Source organism: Vulpes lagopus, chromosome 19, assembly GCF_018345385.1.
Source record: "Vulpes lagopus strain Blue_001 chromosome 19, ASM1834538v1, whole genome shotgun sequence".
Lineage (NCBI taxonomy): Eukaryota > Metazoa > Chordata > Mammalia > Carnivora > Canidae > Vulpes > Vulpes lagopus.
This window is the reverse complement of record NC_054842.1, coordinates 4,402,612-4,415,532: the sequence shown is the minus strand read 5'-3', so window position 1 is coordinate 4,415,532 and position 12,921 is coordinate 4,402,612. Positions and strand designations below refer to the sequence as shown.

Below are 12,921 nucleotides of genomic sequence, written 5' to 3'. Positions count from 1 at the left end.
AATAACATTAAAAGTTGAAATGAAAAAGAAAATAAAATATAAAAATTTTTATTACTTGCACAGAGTTGTTAGGAGAGCAATTTCAAAAACCTAAAATAACATGTTTGGACCAAGTTTCTTATTATTTTTATAAAAATAATTACATACCCAATTTTACAGATCCTCCAAAAAGTGAACCTTTATCAAAAGCATCCTTCCAGGTAAATGTCAAGCAGATCTTGATAAAAAAGAGAAAACAGAAAATTACCTTACCTTCCTGGATCTTATTAAATATTAGGTCTTTTGAAGAAAAATACACAATGAAGAAAAGGATCAATCTTGTCAAAATATTATCCTCTCTAGCCAACTAACTCCTTTCCCTTTTCTGGGACCATAAAATTTTCTTTTTTAAAAGTAAAATACTGGCACTAAGATATCTCTAATAGCCATTCTGCCTCAATAATTATACACACATTATTCTCTCCAGAAAACAGTATCTTATTCATCTTTACAGCATACAATGGCTTGAACAGAACAGAAACTTAAATGACGGTAAAATAAGCCAAGAGACGCAAAGGCAACAAAGTCAGTACTACAAGTTTCCCAGAAGATAAAATTAAAAACTATTCCATGATGACAAAGTAGGAAAAGCATGACCTTTGGGAGAATAAGAGGAGATAATATTTCTTGATTTGGGTTGTACTTGTACATATATATTCAAGCTATACACATGATATAGTCACTTTTGTATGTATGCTATATATAAATAAAAAGTTGATTTAATTAAAAAAAACTGCATCTCACTCTGCTTCTAAAATATTCCAAATATAAAGGTTAAAGAGAACCTACCCCCTTTAAAATTATGTACTAGAATCCCATGCAAAAATTTTGCAACTCAGGATTAGAGAAATTTTCTATATACACAAAGCTAGAGAGAATAAAATAATGAACCCCATATAGCCATCACCAGTTCTGACCTTTTGTCCTTCTTGGTTCACCTGCCCCACCCCTAGCCCCCAAACATGTTTTTCCTCAAGTATTTTAAAGCAAGTTTCAAGATATTATGTCACCTGTAAAACTTCAGTACAGAATGTTTACTTTTCATAAACTATTTTATTTCTTTTAAGATTTTATTTATTTATTCATGAGAGACACAGAGAGAGAGAGGCAGAGACACAGACAGAGGAAGAAGCAGGCTCCATGCAGGGAGCCTGACGTGGGACTCGATCCCAGGTCTCCAGGATCACACCCTGGGCAGAAGGCGGTACTAAACTGCTGAGCCACCCAGGATGCCCTCATAAACTACATATTTTAAAACTGAGAAATGTCACACAAACTAAAAACTTTTAACATGTCTCTAAAAAAAAAAAAAAAAAAACTAAGAAATCACCCATTTTCAATAGCTGGCTTTTAAGAGAAAGCATTCTTACCATGTAACATCTAATCATATCAGAACTTACAACTTTATATGCAAACATAATTTGTGTCAAATTTTAAAACACATAAACTAACACTTCCTCGATTATAGTTTGTTTCTTCCTTAATTCTGTAAAAACCAAAGGGAAGGACGTTATAGATTGTTAGTCAATAGATCATACTGATATGATCATATTGCAGGAAAAAAAAAAAAAAAACACAGTCCAATGCTCCACAAAAATCCAGAAGTGACTACAGAATGACAGGAATAGAATTCCACGAGACTCTTCAAAAAGACACACAATTCGGGACACCTGGGTGGCTCAGCTGTTGAGCGTCTGCCTTCAGCCGAGGGCATGATCCCAGAGTCCGAGGATCAAGTCCCACATCGGGTTCCCTGCATGAAGACTGCTTTTCTCTCTGCCTGTGTCTCTCATAAATAAATAAATCTTAAAAAAAAAAAAAACCCCACAATTCTTATCAGATGTGCTTACAAGCTTCTAGCTTATATCAAAAGGTCTCATAAAAACATAAAAATAGTAAAGTGGCACCATTTATTTTAAAGACATATCATGTATGGGAGGAAACAGGTGATTTACCATTATTATTATTATATAACGTTAAAACAAATTAAAATCAATAACTTACTTGATTTTCAGAGAATGGGAATTTGGGTTCAATGGAACAAATCTGATCATAATATCTAAAAAACAGAAGAGAATTTATAATTACCAGAGCTAAATATTATGCATATTTATATATATACAACTGGCTTAAGAATACATGAAAATTATTCATGCTTACTCTGAGTGGTCCACACACAAATTCAGTCATCTTAAAGTACATAAACACTTTTTAACGTGTAAAACAGAACCTAAAATGCATGCAATAAAAAAAAACTGTGAACAAAGACTCATACCACTAAAGAAAGATACTTATCAAGTATTATTGGCTAAAAGCAAACTAACATCTGGCGAGAACAAATGTATTTCTTAAAATACTATTTCTTATTAAGGTAACTGTTTATATCCATTGGGCAAATGAATATATCTGGTAAAATGACTTTTTTCGAAGATTTACTTATTTATACCAGAGAGAGCACACATGCAAGGGGGGAGGGAATGGCGCATAGGGGAGCAGAGGCCAGAGGGAAGAAGCAGACTCCCCACTGAGCCCAGAGCCCAAAGCAGGACCCGATCCAATGACCCTGAGATCATGACCCAAGCCAAAATCAACAGCTGAATGCCCAACCCACTAAGCCACCACACCCTAAAACAGGTTTACTAACTTTCAAATATGCTTTGGTTATGTCCACTTCTATCTCTACCACTGTCACAACAGTTCATCAAAGCTTCCATCCTCCCTAGAAATAAACCCATGATTATATGGTCAATTAATCTTCAACAATGGAGGTTAGAATATCCAATGGAAAAAAGACAATTTCTTCAACAAATGGCACTGGGAAAACTGGATAGCAATAGGCAAAAGAATGAAACTGGACCACTTTCTTAGAGGGGGATAGTGAGCGATGGGTGACAAAGGTGATGGGGATTAAGAAGTGCACTTGTCATGATGAGTACAGGGTGATGTATGGTGTTGAATCACTGTATTGTACACCTGAAACTAACACTGTATGTTAAATGGAATTAAAAACTTAAAGAAAGGGCAGCCCCGGTGATGCAGCGGCTTAGCGCTACCTGCAGCCTGGGGTGTGATCCTGGAGACCCAGGATCGAGTCTCACGTTAGGCTCCCTGCATGGAACCTACTTCTCCCTCTGCCTGTGTCTCTGCCTCTCTCTCTCTATGAATAAATAAATAAAATCTTTTTTAAAATTTAAAAAAATTAAAAAAAAAAAAAAGAAAAAAGATAAGTGTACTCTATCCCCTTCACCTACTTCATCCATTTCTCCACCCACCTACCCTCTGGTAACCATCAGTTTGTTCCCTACAGTTAAGAGTCTGCCTTTTGGTTTGTTCTTTTTTTTCTTTGTTCATTTATTTTGTTTCTCAAATTCCACATACAAGTGAAATCATATAGCATTTGCATTTTTCTGACTTATTTTGCTTACCATTATACTCTCTAGATCCATCCATGTTGTTGCAAATGGTGAGATTTCACTCTTTTTTATGGTTGAGAAATACTCCATTGTGTGTATTGTGTGTGTACCGTATCTTCATTATCCGTTCATCTATCGATGAACAGTTGGGATGCTTCCATAATTTGGCTATTGTAAATAATGTTTGAATAAATATAGCAATGCATATATTTTTTTCAAATTAGTTTTTCATATTCTTTTGGGTAAATACCCAGTAGTGTAGTTAATGCATCATATGATAGATTTTTTTTTTTTTTTTTTATGATAGTCACAGAGAGAGAGAGAGGCAGAGACACAGGCAGAGGGAGAAGCAGGCTCCATGCACCGGGAGCCCGACGTGGGATTCGATCCCGGGTCTCCAGGATCGCGCCCTGGGCCAAAGGCAGGCGCCAAACCGCTGCGCCACCCAGGGATCCCGATAGGTCTATTTTTAATGTTTTTTAAGTGAATCAGGAAAGGGGCAGAGGGAGATAGAGAAAGAGAAAGATCTTAAGCAGGCTCCATGTCCAATGTGAAACCCAACACAGTGATTTCATGACCCTGAGATCATGACCTAAGCCAAAATCAAGAGTGGGATACATACTTAACTGATTCAGTCACCCAGGCACCCTTATTTTTAATTTTTTGAGGAACCTCCATACTGTCCTTCACAGTGGCTGCACCAGTTTGCACCAAAAGTACACGAGTGTTTCCTTTTTCTCCACATCCTCACCAACATTTGTTGTATATGTTTTTTATTTTAGCCATTCTGACAGGTGTGAGGTGGTATCTCATGATAGTTTTACTTTTTAAAGATTTATTATTTGAGGGAGAAAGCATGCATGCACACACTTGAAGAAGGGATGGACAGAGGGAAAGGGAGACAAGCAGACTTCCCACTGAGCAGGGAGCCAGTCACAGGGTTCAATTCCCAGGACCTCGGTCATGACCTGAGCCTAAATCAAGAGGAGGACACTTAACCGACAGAGCCACCCAGGCAACACTCATTATAGATTTGACTTGCATTTCCTTGATGATGTGTAATGCTGAGCATCTTTTCATGTGTCTGTTGTGCATCATGTCTTTTGCCCATTTTTTAACTGAATTATTTTGGGGGTGTTAAGATTTATAAATTCTTTATATATTTTGCACACTAATCCTGCGCTGGATATATCATTTACAAGTATCTTCTCCCATTCCATCGATTATCTTTGAGTTTATAGATTGTTTCCTTTATTGTGCAAAACCTTTTTATTTTTATGTAGTCCTAATGATTAATTTTACTTTTGCTTCTCTTGCCTCAGAAGACATCTAGAAAAAAATTGCTACCACTGTCAGAGAAGTTAGCCTATGTTCTCTTCTAGGATTTTTATGGTTTCAGGCCCACATTTAGGTCCTTTTTTTTTTTTTTTTTTTTTTTTTAAAGATTTCTTTACCCAGGGCGCCTGAGTGGCTCAGTCAGTTGAGCATTTGCCTTTGGCTCAGGTCATGATCCCGGGTCCTGAAATAGAGTCCCTGATCAGACTCCCTGGCTCAGCAAAGAGTTTGCTTCTCCCTCTACCACTCTCCCTACTGCTTGTGCTCTCTCTCATGTGCACTCACTCTCTCAAACATAAAAATACATTAAAAAAAAAAAAAGATTTACCAATTTGAGAGAGAGAGAATGCGGAGGGGAGGAGCAAGGATAGAGAGAAAGAATCCCAAACAGATTCTAAGCTGAATGCAGAGCCCAATGCAGGGCTCAATCTCATGACCCCAAGATCACCACCCAAGGTGAAACCAAGAGTCGGATGCTCAACCAACTGGGCCACCCAGGCATCTCCCCTTTAATCCATTTTGAATTTATTTTTGTGTATGGTTTAAGAAAGAAAGTGGTAGTTTCCCCAACATCAATTGCTGAAGAGACTTTTTACCAACTGATATTCTCTCCTACTTTGTCGAAGATTAACTGACCACATAATTGTGGGTTCATTTCTGGGTTTTCTATTCTGTTCAATTGATCTATGTATCTATTCTGTGCCAGTACCAGACTGTTTGGATTATTACAGCTTTGTAATATAACATGAAGTCCAGAATTATGATGCCTCTAGCATAAGATTTCATGTTTATTTGAGAGAGAGAGAAAGAGAGCGAGCGAGCACACACAAATAGGGGAAGGGGCAGACGGAGAAAGAGAAGTAGACTCTCTGCTGCTAAGGGAGCAGACAGCCTTACCCAGGGCTCAATCCCAGGACTCCCAGATCACAACCTGAGCCAAAGGCAGATGTTTAACCAACTGAGCTACCCAGGCACCTTAGTTTTTCTTTTTCAAGATTGCTTTGGCTATTCTGGGTCTTTTGTGGTTCCATACAAACTATAGGTTTGTTCTAGTTCTGTGAAAAATGCTGTTGATATTTTTGGTAAGAACTACAATAAATGTGTAGATTGCTTTGGGTAATATAGATTTTTTTTTTTTAAATTCATGAGAGATACGCAGAGACATAGGCAGAGGGAGGAGTAGGCTCCATGCAGGGAACCCAATATAGGACTCGATCCTGGGACTCCAGTACCACGTCCTGAACCAAAGGCAGACGCTCAATCACTGAGCCACCAAGGCGTCCCAGTATAGATATTTTTAACAATACTTGTTCTTCCAATCCATGAATGTGGAACTTTTTCCCATTTCTTTGTGTCGTCTTCAATTTCTTTCATCAGTATTCAGAGTACAGATCTTCATCTCTTTTCTCTTTAGGTTTATTCCTAGATATCATATTATTTTTGATGCAATTATAAATGGGATTTTTGTGTACGGGATGGAATGCCTTTTATATCTTGTTGTTGTTGACTGCTGTGGCTAGGACTTCTAGTACTGTGTTGAATAAAAGTGGTCAGAGTGGCCATCCTTGTCACGTTCCTGACCATAGGAAAAAAAAAAAAAAAAAGCTCTAAGTTCTTCCCCATTAAGAATATACTTATTGGAATGCCTGGGTGGCTCAGTGGTTGAGCCCCTGCCTTTGGCATATGGAGTGATCAAGGAGTCCGTGATCAAGTCCCATATGAGGCTCCTTACATGGAGCCGCTTCTCCCTCTGCCTATGTCTCTGCCTCTCTCTCTCTCTCTGTGTGTCTCTCATGAATGAATAAAATCTTTAAAAAAAAAAAAAAAAAAAGGAAGAATATACTTATCTTGATGAGCACTTAGTAATGTACAGAAATGCTGAATCACTATATTGTATACTTGAAACTAACACTGTATGTTAACTATACTGGATTAAAAAAAAAACCTTTGGGGGCACCTGGGTGACTCAGTTGGTTGGCCCTCTGCCTTCCCTCAGGTCATGATGCCAGGGTCTTAGAATCAAGCCCTGCTTCAGGTTCTCTGCTCAGTGGGAAGTCACTTCTCCTGCTGCCTCTGCTCCTCCCTACCCCTCCCATCACCCCCCCATGCGTGCTTCTCTCTCTCTCAAATGAATAAATAAAATCTTAAAAAAAAAAACCTTCTATCCTCGTTTGAATTAGACTAAATCAAAACGTCTCCTAGCCAACCTCCCTTGTCTGTTTGAGTCCTTTCTCATTTTTTGTTTTAAGATTTTATTTATTTGAGAGAGAGAGAGAAAGGGCATGCACAAGTGGAGGGAAGCAGGGCAGAGGCTGAGGGAGAAGCAGACTCCCCACTGAGCTAGGAACCCAAAGCAGAACTCGATTCCAGAACCCTGGGATCATGACCTGAGCTGAAGGCAGACATTTTACTGACTGAGCCACCCACGAGCTCCTTCTCATTCTTTTCAATCTGTTCTCCACACAGCAGCCAGAATAATCATCAAACATGAAGGAGTCTTCTCTCTCATCAGGATGACCTTTGAGCTAGCAAAGGGGGATTGCGAGTAACCAAGGACAAGCCTTCTAACTGGCCTGTAATCTTTCCTTCTTCCTTTATTATGTTGAGGCAAATTTTTCAGGGGGAGGGGCAGCACATCTGAGACTAAGTTTTTGGCTGACATGGCCATGAGTTTGGTTACAAACAGAAAACACTTAATTAAGCAATTAAGTAAATACACTGAAGATAATGTAAGCTAAGTTTCTAACTATAAGAGAAAGGAGTTACAAACATGGGAAGAGAGATGGCTAGAATAAATTCTGTCCCTTCTGCTTGGAATTGGAGATATCAGTGTGAACTTATTTTTTAATATAGTGAAGAAATACAAAAACAGGTATAAATGTGTATGTGAGTGTATTTCCTAAATGTATATACTGAAAGGGTCTCGAAGCCCTGTTATACCTCAGCAGCAATAAGCACACCTAGAGCCCAGATGAGTAATATTCTGCTTTTGGAGCCAACACTCCTTTAAAAAAATGGCAGATTCTATTCCTGAGACCAAGAAAATTCAAGATTCAAGCCTAAAGCATCTTGCTATGTGTCAGAGTTAAGGAAGCACTAATAAAATAAGAACATGTCAAAGACACAAGAACTAGCTTTAAGAGGCCCCTGCTAGCCAAATCCAGAAAAAATTAAATAAACAACAAATCATAACCCATTGAGGAAAATAAGAATACCAATCTGAAGCAAATAAAACAAATAAATATGTGAACAGCAAAGTGCTAACCTACTGTTCAATGCCACCTAGTAACAAGAGAAGATATAACAGAGTTAGAAAAATCGCCAGTTGGCACCTTTCAGAGTATAATATCTGTTTTAGGTAAGATACATCACTGGCTGCTAAAGCAAAAAAGTTTGATGGAAATAGGGTATTACAAAGACTCAAAATATCTCCCCATGAAATACTAATTACCAACATACTTATTAACTGTAAGGTCAATGGCCAGCCGAGGTGGTGCAGCAGTTTAGCACTGCCTGCAGCCCGGATGTGATCCTAGAGACCCAGGATCAAGTCCCACGGTCGGCTCCCTGCATGGAGCCTGCTTCTCCCTCTGCCTGTGTCTCTGCCTCTCTCTCTCCCTCCTCTCTCTGAATAAATAAATAAAATCTTAAAAAAAAAAAAAAAAAACTGTAAGGTCAAAACTGACAGATATCATCTTGACCAAGTGATAAAGTTAAACATTAGCAGCACAGGACAAATCAAAATCAAGTTCTTCCTGAAAGACACCAAAACAAAAAAACAAAAAGAAAACACAAGAGCTGCATTTTGGTGGTACTACTGTCCAAAAATGCATAAATTACAAGAAAATATAAGACAAACCCTAACTGAGGGACAGTCTACAAAGTAGCCTGTACACTTTAAAAATGTCAAGGTTGTGAAAAACAAGGAAAAACAAAACTGTTCCAGACTGAAGGACACTAAAGAGCCAATTAAATGCAATGCAGGATCCTGGATTAGATCCCACACGTGTAAACAACATTATCGGGGGAACTGGCAAAATCTGGATGTGTTTTATGGATTAAATGGCAATTCAATGTTAACTTCCTGATTTTGAAAGTTGTACTATGATTATGTAGGAGAGTATTCTTCTACTTAAAAAAATGAACTCTGGGAAAAAATGAACACTGAAATATTAAATACTTAAACTCTTTAATGGATTCCTATTATTCTTCAAATTACATACAAAATTTTTGACAGAGTCTGGAATTATCTAGCCATTACCCAACTATTCGGCCTCATCTGAGAATATTCACTACACATTCTAGTCATTAGTCTATCTATGCTCACTACTGGCTTAGGGCCTTCACCTATTTTTTTCTCTGAAAACTTTTTTTCTCTAGAAGTTTTTCTCTTTGCATGAGATTCTTTCCATCCGCCCCTCCCCACCAGCTCACATTCAAGCTCCCTTGAATGAGTAAATCTTTGAAACAAAAAAAAAAAGTCCTCCCTCATTCATTCATTCACTTGCCCTTTCTACAAATATAGACTAAGAATTGACAATGCACCAAACACAGCTCTAGGACACAGAAATTCAGCAGTTAAGTATTTACAATTTTGAGCCCTTGTAAAGCTTACTTTTAGAGGGATAGACAATATAGATAAGTAAAAATATAGTATAGAGGCCTCTGTGGCTCAGTTAACTGTCTGCCTTAGGCTCAGGTCATGATCCCAGGGTCCTGGGATGAAGTCCCATGTGGGGCTCCCTGCTCAACAAGGAGTCTGCTTCTCCTTCTCACTCTGCCCCTCCTCCTGCTCATGTGCACACTCTCACTCTCCAATAAATAAAATCTAAAAAAAAAAAAAAGTAAAAATAGATTATAGAGAAAAAAAAGGAAGAAGGACAAGGTGTTATAGGGGATAATATGAGAAAACCGGGGTCTTGGGATACCTGGGTGGCTCAGTGGTTGAGTGTCTGCCCTAGGTTCAAGGCGTGATCCTGAGCTCCCAAGATTGAGTCCCTCATCGGGCTCCTCACAGGGAGGCTGCCTCTTCCTCTGCCTCTCATTAATAAATAAATAAAATCACAAAAAAAAAAAAGAAAAAAAGAGACTGGGGTCTTGAATCACTATATGTGGTTACTTGTAAAAATCTAAAACATCATAAATAACAGAGAAAGCATGAAGGAGGTGATGTGATGAGGCAAGTAGATAAGTGAGATAAAAGCATTACCAGTCAATGGAAGATCAAGTGCCAAGAAGCTGGGACAGGAGTATCACTGAAAATATCCTGCCATGGCAAGCAGGCCAATAAGGTCATAGAACAAGTGCAGGAGAAAACAGTAAGAGATGGAATCAAAGTAGTAATGAGGTCTTGAGTACAACTCTAAGACTTTGGCTTCTACTGTATACACTAAGAAGAGGAACCATCAGAGAGTTTGGACAAAAGAATAACATGAGCTAACCTGTTTTCGCAGAGTCATCATCCATGGCTGCTGTGTGCAAAACTGATGTGCAATTGTGCAAGAGCAGAAGAGAGATCAGTCAGGAAGCTATTACTGTAATCCAGTCAAGAGATGATGGTAGCGGGGTGCCTGGGTGACTCAATTGGTTGGGCGTCTGACTTCGGCCCAGATCATGACCTCAGGTTCCTAAGATCAAGCCCTGTGTCAGAGCCCCACATCAGGCTCCCTGCTCAGTGGGGAGTCTGTTTCTCCTTCTGCTCCTCCCCCCTGCTTGTACACTCTCTAGCAAATAAATAAATAAAATCTTAAAAAAAAAAAAAAAAAAAAAAGATGATGGTAGCATGGACCAGGGTGTTCTACAGTGATGGCAGAAGTTATAAGGGCAGGGTGCCTGGGTAGCTCAGTGGGTTAAGCTTCCATCTCTTCGTTTTGGCTCAGGTCATGATCTCATGGGTCTTGGGATCAAGCCTTGCATCAGGCTCCCTGCTCAGCATGAAGCCTGCCTAAAAGATTCCTTCCCCCTGCCCCTTCCCCCACTCATGTGTGTCTGCCCACACTCTCTCATAAATAAATAGAATCTTTAGTAAATAAGATGAAATCTTTAAAAATATATAGAAAAAGGTATAAGGGCAGTCACTCTAACTCCTGTTTTAAATTAGTTCCCCTCTCCCTTTATAATCTCTTAAGCCTCTGAACTCTGCCTTCATAGAATTTATCACAATTTGTAATATATTTACTTGTAAAATTATGTTAAATGTCTTTTCTCTCAAAGGATTCTAAGCTCCCTGAGAGCAGAGACTGGGTCTCTTTGCTCACCATTTTATTGCAAGCCTCAAACAAATAAATCAGTAAAATGCAAAGTTTTTAAAAAGTAACTTTTTTCCTTATCTCTGAAAAGTAAAACTCAAAATTCTGTTTTGAGAATGGACAGGAGCTACTAAAGAAAATGCCCAGGACAGAATAGCAAGTACCAAGGGCCTGAGGCATTAGAAGGCAACGGTGTGCCTGAGGGTATGCATGGCACGGTAAGAAGGCCCATATGGCTATAGGGTGGGGATTTACAAACTTTTGTAAGGGCTATTGCAGGCTTTGCCAAGCAAAAGGCAAAACCAAGGATAATGTGTAGGTCCTTATAAAACAACAACAAAGAAAAGTCCTGCCTGACCTATAGCTCCTTTATCTAAGTTAGGCCATCTTAGACAGGGGGCACAGTAGGTCCAACTGTCATTAGCTGGAGCCATTTCCAAAGGAAGAGTATCCAGTCTGGTAAAGAGGGTCCCAATACTGTCAGCTTCACTCTTGGCCCTAGTGACACCCAAATTCCAGCACACCCTTATCTTCTCCCAGAGAGCCGTCATCTCAACTTGGGCAGCTGGCTCAGCGGCTGGAGACAAGGCAATTTGCTGAGTCACCAATTCCCAGTCTGAGATTCTACATTCACTGCCAAGTGTAGGTGGCACCAAAGCAAACCCTGGGCAGCAGTGAGATGTGACCAGCGGCTAGGGAGGAAGGCGCTGGGAATAAAGGAGATCCGACAGAAGGGAACACTCCAGCAAGGTCTCCAAGGCTCACAGCCCTAGTCCACTAGAGAAGTGGCTGTGGACAATACAAAAATAGGCAGCTGGGCAGGCCTTAGTTTGCTGACTTCTGTTCTAAAGGGTAAGCAAGAAGCTACTTTCTCTGCAAATGGATCAGGAAAAAAAGAAAGGCAACAGAATGTCCAAAAATTTTTTTAACTACTCTATTCAAAGTTTTGGGGGTCAACTCTCAAAACTTAAGTTGTGTAGGGAAACAGTGCATTTACAGCCTATACTTGAGTGACCAGAAGTTATATGGAATCCTCAAAAATTATAAAATTTATATAAAACTTATTATAAAATGTATATAAAAAATTATAAAATAAAGTACTATGGGACAGCAGTCATTCGAAACCAACAATATCTGACTCACATGGAGTAAACTCCAAGAGAGACCAACTAATGCTTTTCAAAGAAAGCAGCCATTGATAACTGCAGTTACCACAGGCAAAATGCTATTCCTACAGTAGCACTAAATACAATGAACTACTCCTTAAAAAAATTCCATCATACCACCCCTTGTAATTCAACCTTGATCTCAGGTCTCAAAATTCCAAGAGAGGGAACAAGAACAGAAATAAAAGAATCTACCCGCCTCTCTATCATTTAAATATGATTTACTAGATCAGCAGATTCTAGCTCAGGCTATACCTCTAATAAAGTAGGAAGAAAGCAAACCAGGGTCCTATACCAGAGAAGAAAGAAAAGAGAAAAGAGAAAAGAGAAAAGAAAAGAAGAAAAGAAAAGAGAAAAGAAAAGAAAGAAAAGAGAAAAGAAAGAAAAGAAAAAAGAAAAGAGAAAAGAGAAAAGAGAAGGAAAGAGAAAGAGAAGGAAGAAAAGAAAGAAGAAAAGAAAAGAAAAGAAAAAAGAAAAGAAAAGAAAAGAAAAGAAAAGAGAAAAGAAAAGAAAAGAAAAGAAAAGAAAAGAAAAGAAAAGAAAAGAAAAGAAAAGAAAAGAAAAGAAAAAAGAAAAGAAGGCAGTCCCAGTGGCTCAGTGGTTTAGCGCTGCCTTTAGCCCGGGCGTGATCCTGGAGACCCTGGATGGAGTCCCACGTTGGGCTCCCTGCATGGAGCCTGCTTCTCTCTCTGCCTGTGCCTGTGTCTCTCTTGAATAAAT

At 38.9% G+C, this 12,921-nt stretch overlaps 1 protein-coding gene across 2 annotated transcripts in view; it reads right to left on the bottom strand.

The window, feature by feature from the left end:
* LOC121478756 (programmed cell death 6 interacting protein) overlaps window positions 1-12,921 on the bottom strand; it is an 84,462-nt gene that overhangs the window by 63,311 nt on the left and 8,230 nt on the right. For both annotated transcript variants that reach the window (XM_041734031.1, XM_041734032.1), the window contains exons 2-3: window positions 2,044-2,098; window positions 148-217 (exon numbers count right to left, since the gene is read on the bottom strand). In XM_041734031.1, the coding sequence (XP_041589965.1) occupies window positions 148-217; window positions 2,044-2,098 (125 nt within the window). The remainder of the gene's footprint in view (window positions 1-147; window positions 218-2,043; window positions 2,099-12,921) is intronic.